Source organism: Pseudoliparis swirei, chromosome 3 (genome assembly GCF_029220125.1).
Source record: "Pseudoliparis swirei isolate HS2019 ecotype Mariana Trench chromosome 3, NWPU_hadal_v1, whole genome shotgun sequence".
Lineage (NCBI taxonomy): Eukaryota > Metazoa > Chordata > Actinopteri > Perciformes > Liparidae > Pseudoliparis > Pseudoliparis swirei.
Genome location: NC_079390.1, coordinates 6,195,453 through 6,208,247, shown reverse-complemented (window position 1 = coordinate 6,208,247; position 12,795 = coordinate 6,195,453). Strand labels below are relative to the sequence as shown.

The 12,795-nt window shown below is 42.1% G+C and overlaps 1 protein-coding gene across 1 annotated transcript in view; it reads left to right on the top strand.

The window, feature by feature from the left end:
• LOC130210378 (sister chromatid cohesion protein PDS5 homolog B-like) overlaps nucleotides 1-12,795 on the top strand; it is a 34,219-nt gene that overhangs the window by 2,659 nt on the left and 18,765 nt on the right. The window contains 9 exon segments of the mRNA XM_056440607.1: nucleotides 2,751-2,878; nucleotides 3,268-3,471; nucleotides 3,738-3,824; nucleotides 8,567-8,664; nucleotides 9,536-9,662; nucleotides 10,012-10,092; nucleotides 11,147-11,287; nucleotides 12,057-12,172; nucleotides 12,624-12,718. Coding sequence (XP_056296582.1) covers nucleotides 2,771-2,878; nucleotides 3,268-3,471; nucleotides 3,738-3,824; nucleotides 8,567-8,664; nucleotides 9,536-9,662; nucleotides 10,012-10,092; nucleotides 11,147-11,287; nucleotides 12,057-12,172; nucleotides 12,624-12,718 — 1,057 coding nt within the window. The 5' untranslated portion in view covers nucleotides 2,751-2,770.

Here is a 12,795-nt window from a genome sequence, read left to right as displayed (position 1 = left end):
AGTGTGTGCTTTTTTGTTTTGGCCCTGCTTGCATTTCTGTGTGCGTCTGTTTCATAAAAGCTCAAGTGCAGCCGTCAAATAGTAAATCAAACCGAGCACTCGTGTCAAACACTCACCCAGCTTCACAATAATCAAATCTCCTTCAGTGGAGAAAGCGGCATACTTTGTGAGAAGTAGCAAACGCTCCTACAGGGTTCGTACGGTCATGGAAAACCTGGAAAAGTCATGGAATTTTAAAATGGTCATTTCCAGGCCTGGAAAAGTCATGGAAAAAAACGTAAATCATAAAAGTCATGGAAATGTGTTATAATCACATGTTCATTTATGCCGAGTTTGAAATAATTAATATGTTTTTTTAAAGAAAGACACTCAAAATATAAGCCGGCGTACGCTCTCAATACGCACAATGTTCTATATTTTTTATGTTTATACCGAGATTTCAGTTTGGTCATGGAAATTTGTTTTAAAGTCATGGAAATCCATTGGTCAAAATGTGGAAGAACCCTAACGGAAGAAAAGCCATCTGTCAAATAATGTAAAGCTTTTAGTAACGGTTTATATATGCAGTGTTTTTGATTGTTGTTAAAGGTAGTATGCTATTGTTTCGCTGAGTCCCCTGGGAGAGGTGTTGTGGAATGAGATGTTGGAGCGCACAAAGACAACGTAGCACATACCAGAAGCCTGGGCTGCAGCGCAAATGCAGTCGACTGATACTCAACCAGTAAAAGCAGATAGGACTGGGAAAGGACTCTGGACCAGGCGGCCCAGTATCTGTCTTTTCCTTCGTCCTGACTTGCCATGCAGGATATGTCAGACTTGTGTTTCACGTTTTTTTTTTTTTAATCTCTATGAAATTTGAACAATTGCTCTTTAACCGCATTATACTGAAGTTATAATCCAGGTCCGATCTACGCTTTTGGTTTGTTATTGATTGAAATTGAACACGGCTGCTGGGCGTGGAGGAGTGTTTGTTGTTGATTATTTGAAATGGTAGAAACCGGCTTGGACGTGATTGGATAAACACAGCGATTTTATTGACATACTTAGTATACAGTGTTATGATAGGATAATATAAACTTCAAGGAGAGCAGTGTAAGGCTGCAACTAGTTATTTTCCTTATTGATCATGAGCCGTCTCCCTGACTACATCAGGGCAACACAACTGGACTAAACCACTTTTTATTCAGGAAGGTGTTTTTGATCTGTGTTAAATCACAGTCAGCTATTTTCTTTTCTTTTTATTATAGTTTGTTTTTAACTGTCTACTGGCTTTGTGGCACTCTGGGATTATTTTTGAATTAAGTGTGTTACAAATAAAATGCATTATTAATCTGAAATGTCATGTTTTGCTAAAAAGAAAATTGCTTATAAAATGTAAAAATACTGGTGACCGTTTCAAATGTGCTGTGCAACAAACAGTCCAAAAGACAAATACACACGCGTTACAGTTATTTATCGTGTAACACGACAAATGCAAAGTCTTCCCCGTTGGCTGAAGTGCATTGGTTACAAATCAATGTGAAATCGCTACTGATGTGGAGGTTGTGTTGGCGTTGTATGATGTGGTCAAGGATGATGAAATATAATGCAATAATACTTTAGTTTATAAAATGTTAAACCGCTCATCAGTTTCCAAAACCAACCTGCTTGTTTTATCTGACCAACAGAACAAAATCCCAAAGTATTCAGTTTACTCTTTTATTTATTTTTTGTAGTTTAAATGACCGATTCAAAACAATCGGTTAATCTAGAACATAATTGTTATTGGTTGCATCCTTTTATTGAAGTAGCCTATTTATTACCTTCACATTGAAAATGCGGAAGGTAATGTTTTGATCGCCGTGTATTTATTTATTTATTTATTTGTATGCGTGTTCCTCGCATAAGTCAAAAAGTATTAAACCGAGTCGCATGAAATTTGGTGGGATGATTGGTTATTATCCGGGGACCATTTGATTAGATTTTGGGATCGATCGGGTCAAGAAAAGGTCAACATCTTGTTTTTACCATAGCGTGGTCAATTTCTATCCAGTTGGCATGCAACTAATGCCAAAATGTTCATACTTCAATGCCCAATCTTGTGATATGCGAAGGTATGCGCTCTACCGAGTGCCCGTTCTAGTTGGGTGTTTTTTTATCATTGCCTGTTAATTCACCATGCAGACTTTTGTAGATTCATGAACTATGAGCCAGGCTTTAATTTGTCTGACATAGTTGAGATATAGGAAGTGAAATGAAGTCTTAACCCATGGACACATGTCCGCATTTTTTAATAACTTAAATCGACAAATAGTGGTGGCACGGTGAAACCGGTCGGTTCGGTAGCGTTCCCAAAAGTCAGTGTAAAGTGCAGCGTGGCAAATCTGCGCTGGACTAAATTGAAACTCAAAGCCCGTTGTGCATCATGTGAATGTCCTAAACATGAATCGGGTGTAATCTGGTCATGAAATGGGGAGCATAATGGTCGCAGCAGCTTGCAGTGGAACGTTGGCTCGCTCCCTGAATGCATCAATTTCATCCCCGATTCAGCAAACCTGAATACCTTACTGACTGTTTCAGAAGTCTCCTCTGCAGCTTTCTTTCCAGGCTTTTGACGTGTTAGAGGGATTTGCCCCGGGTCCCAAATGGTTAACAATGTGCACCTTTTTTCTTTCTTGTCTTTTTGGTTCAGCAATTCAAGTTTTTAGATGTGTGGTCACTCTGTCCCTGTCGTCCGGTTCATCTTCAACCGGTGCTTTCTCTTTCCTCAGGCAGTGAAGAGCGAAAGAGAATGGCTCACTCTAAAGCTCGAGTCACAGATGGGAAGGTGACCTACCCTCCGGGGGTCAAGGAGATCTCTGACAAGATCTCCAAAGAGGAAATGGTCCGCCGGCTCAAGGTCAGTGTCTGCTGCGGCGGCATCTCCTCTGTTTACTCTGGTCGTCGTATCACTTGAGGAATGATTCAATTCAGTTTATTTTACAGCCCAATATCACAAATTATGAATTTGCCTCTGATGGTGTAATTATTTTGACAACATACAAGATCTTTTACGTGTTCATACAAGTAATTGGTAGTAATGTTTAAGATTTGTTAATATATTTAAATGTTTTCTCTTGGTAAACTTTATAGAAAGATTTAACAAAAGTTAGATTTCACTTATTTTAGTAATTGCTACAGAGGGACTTTAAACCTCAATGTCTTGTATAGTCTGCACACTTGTGTTGGTTTAAAACTCACCAAGCTATTGAGTCGACTCTGTCACTAACGACCCCCCCCATGTTCCAGATGGTTGTAAAGACCTTCATGGACATGGACCAGGACTCTGAGGAAGAGAAGGAGCTGTACCTGAACCTGGCCCTGCACCTGGCCTCAGACTTCTTCCTCAAGCACCCAGACAAGGACGTGCGTCTGCTGGTGGCTTGCTGTCTGGCAGACATATTCAGGATTTACGCCCCAGAGGCGCCCTACACCTCCCCAGATAAACTCAAGGTACGGCGATGAAGGTTGTGATCAGGCGAATACAATCAAATACTGCATATGTACGTCACTGTGCTCCACCAGGGTTACTCTCTGTTTTAATTGCGTAACTCATTGCATTGTCTCTGGAGTATTCAGTTAATATCAACTGACAAATTGCTTTGTATTATTTTGGGAAGTTGGCTGAACATTTCTTCAATGTATATACTTATATGTAAAGCTTATATGTGTGTGTGTGTGTATTGCATTTTCACGTCTGTTTTTTTTTTCATGTCCAGGACATTTTTATGTTCATCACAAGGCAGCTCAAAGGACTGGAGGACACTAAAAGTGCCCAGTTCAACAGATACTTCTATCTGCTTGAGGTACGTGACTCTTTGTATGGATCAGTAGTAAGTTTGGAACACATTTGATTCCAGTATTGAATTTGAATCCCTCAATAAATCTAATTTAGGTTTCAACATTTGTAGATGCTTGTTTTCAACATGTGTGTGTCTCTGTCTGCAACACGTGTGTGTGTGTGTCTCTCTGTCTGCAACACATGTGTGTGTGTGTGTCTCTCTCTGCAACACGTGTTTGTGTGGCGGTTTGTTTTGTTTTGAGTCGTACCACAACATGTCAGACACTCCTTAAATCTTCAGTGTGGCAGCGTTTGGATATCCACAAAATGACCACAGTTGTTGTGGAAGACGGAAATCCAATTTGCAAAGCATACATATGAAAAGTGACTCCACAGGGGTCCTACACTTTGAATATGTTTCAACATAATACATAATCCTCCACCCCTTTATGCTCAATTAAAGTTAAAATCAATTTAACTAACAGGTGTACGAAACTGGACCAATACAGTCATCCCATTAAAGCATTATAAATCAACATTATGTAAATACTCACTGGATATAGTTGGCAATGCAGTGTCCCCTTTAAATATCACTACATGTAATTGAGCATATTAGTAGTAGTATTATTAGGCTACTACAGATTTGTAATGCAAAATAGAATTAAAGGGATGCACATTATGCATCAATAATTAGCACTGGCTATAATGAGAAGGTCACAACCCTAAATGTTTTCTACATTGCTAATAGAAATAAATTTGAGAGCTAAAAGGCTTTTTAAAAGCAGGACTTATTGGGAAAAGTCCGTATTTTACTGCAAGTGTATTGTTCAGTGTAGCGGTGAAGAAGATATTTTGGGGGTTTCTGTCTGCCTCTCTTCTCAAGAATATGTTTTGTTTACTTCATGTCCGAGTTTGACACTGCAAGGCTGTTTTTGTGTCGGGCGTGTATGTACGAGCTTGATTTTTGACGTTAGTTGGCAGTCGATCGGTCCAATATGCGACTCGAACGAGACGCTTGAAGCCTCCAGAACACAAACGCTGAGAATGGACTTCTCAGTGAAGTAGGGGACTGAGACAACTTTTGTCCAATAGTTGAACTTTTAAAATGAATAATTTGAGTATTCATGGATTGGAAATTTAGTTGACGAAATAAATGTAAGAAAAAAGGTGGTCGTTGAACTTCATTGTAGTGGAAACATAACATTATTCCAAGAATAATATTTGAATGCATGTTGGATTTTAAAGCAAGACAGTTATAGAATAGAATAGAATTGAATAGAATCAGCTTTAATGGCCATGTAGGTTTGCACATACATGGAATTTGACTCCGGTTTCACTTTGCTCTTCCGTACTTATACACACACACAATATACAATAAGTGGGATAAATATAAAAAAGACATTAAAGACAGTAGTCAAAAAGTGCAGATAGTGCAGATGGAAGAGTCTGATTAATTGTTCATCAGGGTGACGGCCAGTGGAAAGAAGCTATTTCTGTGTCTGGTGGTTTTGGCGTACAGTGCTCTGTAGCGCCTACCAGAGGGCAGGAGTTGGAACAGCTTGTGACCAGGGTGTGAAGGGTCTGCAGTGATCTTTCCTGCCCGCTTCCTGACTCTGGCGGTGTACAAGTCCAGAATGGAGGGGAGGCTGGAACCAATGGTTCTTTCTGCAGACCTGACGATCCGCTGTAGTCTGACTCTGTCCTGTTTGGTGGCCGATCCAAACCACACAGTGATGGAAGAGCAGAGGACAGACTGGATGATGGCGGAGTAAAAAAGGATCGGCAGCTCCTGAGGCAGGTTGAACTTCCTGAGCTGGCGCAGAAAGTACAGCCTCTGCTGGGCCTTTTTGCGGATGGTGTTAATGTTGGAGGCCCACTTCAGGTCCCGGGAGATTGTGGATCCCAGAAACTTGAAGGTCTCCACCGCAGGAACAGTGCTATTTTGTATGGTGAGCGGGATAGTGTTGGGGGGCTCCTCCTGAAGTCCACTGTCATCTCCACAGTCTTGAGCTTGTTCAGCTCCAGGTGGTTCTGTCCACACCAGAGGACCAGCCGTTCAACCTCCCGTCTGTCGCAGACTCGTCACCGTTCCTGATGAGGCCGATGACCGTTGTGTCGTCTGCGAACTTCAAGAGCTTAACAGACGGGTCCTCTGAGTTGCAGTCGTTGGTGTAGAGGAGAAGAGCAGTGGAGAGAGCACACATCCTGGGGGCGCCAGTGCTTATGGACCGGGTGCTGGATGTGGATTTTCCCAGCCTCACCTGCTGCGTCCTGTCTGTCAGGAAGTTTGTGATCGACCGGCTGGTGGCGGCTGGCACGGCGAGCTGGGAGAGTTTGGGTTGTAGAACCTCCGGGATGATCGTGTTGAATGCAGAGCTGAAGTCCACAAACAGAACCCTTGCATATGTCCCTGGGGAGTCGAGGTGTTGCAGTAAATGGTGCAGTCCCATATTTATTGCGTCATCCACCGACCTGTTTGCACGGTAGGCAAACTGCAGGGGGTCCAGCAGGGGCCCTGTGACGTCCTTCAGGTGGGTCAACACCAGCCTCTCAAAGGACTTCATGACCACAGACGTCAGGGCGATGGGTCTGTAGTCATTTAATCCTGTGATGGAGGATTTCTTGGTCACCGGGATGATCAAGGAGCGCTTGAAGCAGGAAGGGACTTCACACAGCTCCAGTGATCGGTTGAAGATCTCCGTGAAGATGGGGGACAGCTGGTCAGCACAGACTTTCAGGCAGGAGGGGGACACGCCGTCTGGGCCCGGAGCCTTCCTGATCTTCTGCCTCTGAAAGAGCCGACTCACATCCTCTTTGCAGATCCTCAGTGCCGGTGGGGGGTTGGATGGGAGAGGTGAGGCAGAGAGTGGAGGTGATTGTTCGATGATGGAGCAGTTGGGCGGGGTGGAAGTGGGCTTGTTGAACCTACAATAGAAGACATTCAGGTCGTCAGCCAGTCGGTGATTGTCCTCAGTGGGGGGGGATGGTCTCTTGTAGTTGGTGAGTACTTCCAGGCCTCTCCAAACTGACGATTTATGGATTTGTTTCCATGGCAACTAATGAGAGACATATCCAAACCTTTGTTGTGAAACATACTCTATTGTTCTAAATAAGCCTGGTTTCACCCTGACTCTTTGTTAAAGATCCTTCCGGATGAAACCATCTGATTTTGAGCTAGTTTTTCACTTTTACTTTTCGCAATCAACAACCGCGGTGCTGAAGAACTTTAAATGGTCTGCTTCTTGAAAATTCTTTGTTCTCTTTGTATTGGAAGTCATCCACTGTATGCCAATCAGTAGCTCTTTGCTTTATTCTTGTGGATTATTGCTGGTGGAGTGATATTTGGATAGTTTATAAATGGCAACAGAGACACTTAATGTGAACAACTTAACATGTGCAGGACTCCAGTTGTCATTTGGCATGTTGACCTAAAGGCTCATTCTGTGCATTTAAGCATTGACGGTCGTTTTTTCTGGATACATTCACTAATTTATCTGTGTATTAAAGATCTTATGTAAATGTAATCATATTATTAAATATATGATGTAGAGGGCAAGATGCAATGGAGGTACCAGCGGTGGCTGAATTACCTGCACTCTCTTCTGTTTATTCATGTTTATCAGCAATCTGTCAGTGTTGTTGTTCTTCTCCTTCAGGCTGCATCAAACTCTCTGGCTGAAAACCTTAAAACAGATTACAATAATACATGTTTGCCTTCCAAAAATTCCTATTCTAAATCCTTCAATATTTGTTGGATCTTTTTTTAATTTTTTTAAAAGAATATTTTACTCTGATATTCTTCATTAATGGTTTGGTTTACTTTTCAGTCTTAATTGTTTCAAACGGGGCTTTCCGGAAGACCATTTTTTGAGCTGTAGCTATTCAATGGTTTTAATCAACCTGTAGCTTCCATAACCGCCGTGAGCGGAGCTTTAACCTCTCGGTGTGTCGGCAACATGAGCTCCTGTCATTACAGCAGCACCATTCCTCCGTCACACACGCGGAGGCTTCACCCACACTTTGTTTCCCCCTATCAAAATGTGTTAGCGCTTTTTACCTTCGCATTGGAAATGCGGAAGGTAATGTTTTGATCGCCGTGTATTTATTTATTTGTATGCGTGTTACTCGCATAACTCAAAAAGTATTAAACAGAATCGCATGAAATTTGGTGGGATGATTGGTTATTATCCGGGGACTATTTGATTAGATGTTGGGATCGATCTGGTCAAAGGTCAAGGTGAAGGTCATGAAAAGGTCAACATCTTCTTTTTACCTTAGTGTGGTAAATTTTTATCCAATTGGCATGCAACTAATACCCAAATGTTCATAATTCAATGCCCAATCTTGTGACATGCGAAGGTATGCGCTCTACCGAGTGCCTGTTCTAGTTTTTAATGCTTTGGTTGTGTAGACGTAACTCAAAGTCCTGTTTGCCTGAACCCTCTAACTGGCAGCGTCCTGAGTTATTTTAATATCTAAATCCCAAAATGAAGTGATTAATTTGTTTAATTTAAAGTGGAATGGAAACGTTAAATCTCCTCAAAACGCAGCGAAAGGGACCGATGTTTCCTTCAGAGACCAAAAACTAAGCCAAAAGATGATGAATTCACCTGGTGGCCACACACGCATCTCCAAACAATTGTTGATGTTGTTCTGTATGTGTGAACACCCTCCTTCCTCACCACGTTGTTCTTTCATCATCCTAGTCTGGTGCCATTGTACATTGTATTGTCACTAACATCCTGCCTCCTCTCTCCTTTTGTTTAGAACATAGCATGGGTGAAGTCTTACAATATTTGCTTTGAGCTCGAAGACAGCAATGAGATATTCACCCAGCTTTACAGAACACTCTTCCAGGTCATCAAGTAAGTCTTTTTATTGAAGCCCGCCTTAGGGTGGTTGTTAATGTTTGCGTCCATTTTTTTCATGGGGGGAGGGGGGTTGTGTGTGTGTCCATATTTTAGTTCTCCCATCCAACATAGCCTCTATTTGTGTCTGCAGCAGTCCTCTATGTCAGGCATGAGCCCTTGTAGCACCCTCTAACACCTCAATCTGTCTCCACTGCAACATCATTAAACGTCAGAGTAACAGTCCGGTTGTTTTTCTCTGATTGCCCGCTCTCCTCTCCTTCCTCCTGACTCTCACTTTCACTCGGCTGAAAACAACCCTGTGGGCTGAATTCTGCAGTGCAGAATTTGGCTCATCGCCATCGGAGCAAAATGATTGTTGTGTGTCAAGGTTGAGCCAACACAATGTTGTTGAGAATTTAAAGCGCTCCGCTTGAAATCTTAAAGTGAGCTTGAAGGTGTAGGGGAGTGGAGGCTTCATGTTTGTTTGTGTGTAAGTCACACACTGAATGAGAGGTAATAACACTAGTAATGCCCGGCAGTTATGCGGACAACGGTCGCTGTAATCCAATAATAAGCGTTACTTTTCGATGTAATGCAGCTCATTATGAGCAAGTACACCCATCATCTGTGTGCTCAGTGCACCGCAGTCTGTTTGTGTGAGGACGGTTTGTTTTCAAGATGAGAGATTCAGCAATTGAAAAACACGAGGCCGACAAAGTGCATGTCATCAGCAAAGTAAATCTAAAAAGTCTCAAATACCTCACATTTTGTTTTAGCCCAGCCGATCTTAAGTTGCTGGCTCAACACGAACCAGCGTTGAATATTGTATTTTATTCTTGCCATGATGACATCATGGTCTCTGACCCTTCCTGCCTTGTTTCCGTAGCAACGGCCATAACCAGAAGGTGCACATGCATATGGTGGACCTGATGAGCTCCATCATCTGTGAAGGAGACACTGTATCGCAGGAGCTGTTGGACACAGTGTTGGTCAACCTGGTGCCTGCACACAAGGTATGTGCACAACATAATGCATATGCTCCTAATGTGCATAATCACATAAATAACACCTTACACACACACACCATGGATTTTGGTGCTCAGTAACTGACAGTCTGAACACGTTTGTCAGTATATCATTTTCCATCCCCTGTGATTCAATGAGACCCCTGCAGGTGAAAAGAGGTAACGCAGCTTTACAGTTTGTGGATGTCTGTTGGGTACACACATCCAAATGGAATTGAAAAACAAGAAATGATGGCTTGGACATTTTCTTTGGACATCATGTGTAGTTTTTGTGATCTGTCTCAACATGCTCTCTGACTTGCTTTTTTTTTTTATTCACCAATTGCTTTCTGTCTAGAATCTGAATAAACAAGCGTATGACCTGGCCAAAGCTCTGCTGAAGAGGACTGCTCAGGCTATTGAACCTTACATCACCAACGTAAGATTCAATCTTTTTTGTCTTAACACTTTCATATATGTGGCTGTATGTATAATCCTTTTCCTTGAATTAAATACTGGACACCATGCAGGTGTGTATATATATCCTGCAGTAGTCGTGAACACAATAAATCATACAGCTCTACCGGCTGTGAAACTGTGCATAATGTAGATTCAAAGTGTTTCACGAAGCCTCGTGGGAAGAGCATGCCACGAGCACTGCCAGTGTAGTTGATCCAAGGCCAAGCATGTTAGAAATGTGTTGACACTGCCAAGTGTTTTATCGCTGGGCAAAAGATAAAGCTGACCGATAAGTTGGTCATTCACATCAGCTGTTGAGTGTAAAACATTTGCTGCATCCAATTATTTGTGCCGAGGCTCACGTTGTATACATGCGGCTTCAGAGTTGTGAATTCAGATGGACTGAGGCTACTGGAATACGGTGGAGTCGTTTCCCAGCCGGAGGACCCAGCTTCATGCCGAGCAAATGGGGAGAGGGGGGGGGGGGGTTGAGTCAAAGCCTGAATCCCGAACAGCTCAGGGATGCTGGTGTTTACCTGACCTTTGACCTCACCATGGAGGAGGAGCAAGAAACGAGAGAACTGTGCAATGATCACAATGTCAATAGATTGTGTGTAGCACATTCTTACTTTTGCATGACCTCAAATGTAATCTTAACATCTGCATTGGGTTCATGCACAGATCCTCAAAAAGGCCTGTTAAAAAAAATAGATAGATACTTAATTAATCCCCAGGATTTGGTTGTAGCAGCAGCAGCAAACAGGGTTACAGAGTAACATATTAATATTAAGTATAAAAAAATACACAATATATACGATACAATAAAAAGACAACAAATTAAAACACACAGGGAGCTACTGCTGACATGGCGCCATCTTGCGTTTTATTTATTCATTTATTCATATATATATATGTGTGTGTGTGTGTATGTGTGTATATATATACATTTTCGATTGTCAGAAAAGTCACCGTTTTATTTGCAGGACATGTTTTTTTATGTGTTATCGGTAACCATTATTCCTCCCGTTCGTCAGTTCTTCAACCAGGTGCTGATGCTGGGGAAGACGTCGGTCAGCGATCTGTCCGAACATGTCTTTGACCTCATCTTGGAGCTCTACAACATCGACAGCCACCTGCTGCTCTCGGTGCTGCCGCAGCTCGAGTTCAAACTCAAGGTAGTAAAAAGAAATTTAAAAAAATCATTCTTTCAGTTAAACATTGACAGCTGCTGTTGTGTGAGTGTCATGTTGTTGGTATAATTGTTTTCTCCACTTTATTTGGACATTTGACAGATTCATTGCATTATTATGCTTATAAAATGTTGTTGTGATGTAATAAAATTATAGAGGTGGACGTATCAGCCATTCTTGGCGTAATATTATCATTAAGTATATTCACACACCAGGCCAAAGACCCAAATTCTCTAACCTATTACCCACAGAATTGCAGAGTTTCACTTTCTCTGCAGGGTTGTTGATTCACATTAGAAAGATGGAGCAGCCAGTCGGCATAATGTTGCCTCTGCAGTGTCTCATAAAGGCCTCCTGCTGATGGATACCACTCATTAACCGTTCGGCGGGAGCGTAGATCACTGCCGTCTTCCAAAAAATAATAGCTGCGATAAAATCTCTCCCCCACAGATAACGCATTCTCCCTCTTTCTCTCTCTCAGGCTCATTCACTGCCTCACCATCACTCTTTCCATCTTTATCTCTCCATGCTTGTTTTCTCTCCACGCTGTTCTTCTTCATCACCCTCTCTACCACTTCTCTTCCTTTGTCTCTACCTCCCGTTGTCTCTGCTGTCGCGTCTTCTTCGCGGCTCATTCTAAAACGAGATTGATACCAAAGAAGCTGCCGCCTTTTTGATTTATGAAAGTGGTAATGTTGTCCTTTCAACGCAGCCACTTTCCGTGCATAATGTCTCTCTCTCTCCGTCTCTGCAGAGTAATGATAATGACGAGAGGCTACAAGTAGTGAAGCTGCTGGCTAAGATGTTTGGAGTCAAGGACTCTGAGTTGGCTGCACAGAACAAACCACTGTGGCAGTGTTACCTCGGCAGGTGGGTCCCAGTGTTGTGGCTACGGCATCCACGGGTCCTAAAAGTCTGAAAGAAATCATGTTTTCTATATCATCAGAATAGTTTTATTCTTATTGTTGGTGGTACATTCATGAAAAACAGTGTTGTTTTAAACTGTATTGTTTGTTGTAGTTTCACAGCATCACATTTGCTTAATTCACCAACGTATTCATTCATGCTCTTATTTCATCAAATTACCTCCTTGTAATTTGTCGAACACGCACTCCTTGATGGTTTTAGAACGAGTTGTTTCTGTATTCAGTTTTATTGTGAGGTTTTGTCTCTTGGTTTATGATTTTATTGCAGTATAATCATTCCAGTCTTACATTTGGTTTCCTGAGTTACAATGTGTGCATGCAGTAAATACCTGCTCGGTTATTTGTTTTAGCCGTGTGGCGTTGACCATAATAACATTAATTTCTTTTCCCAAAAGGTTCAATGACATCCATGTGCCTATCAGGCTGGAGTGTGTCAAGTTTGCCAGTCATTGTCTCATGAACCACCCCGACCTGGCCAAAGACCTCACAGGTAAATCAGCTGCAATGCTCTAACCTGCTTGTTGAGTTATTTTGCCACCATATGGATGTGATGCCGCAACACTCACT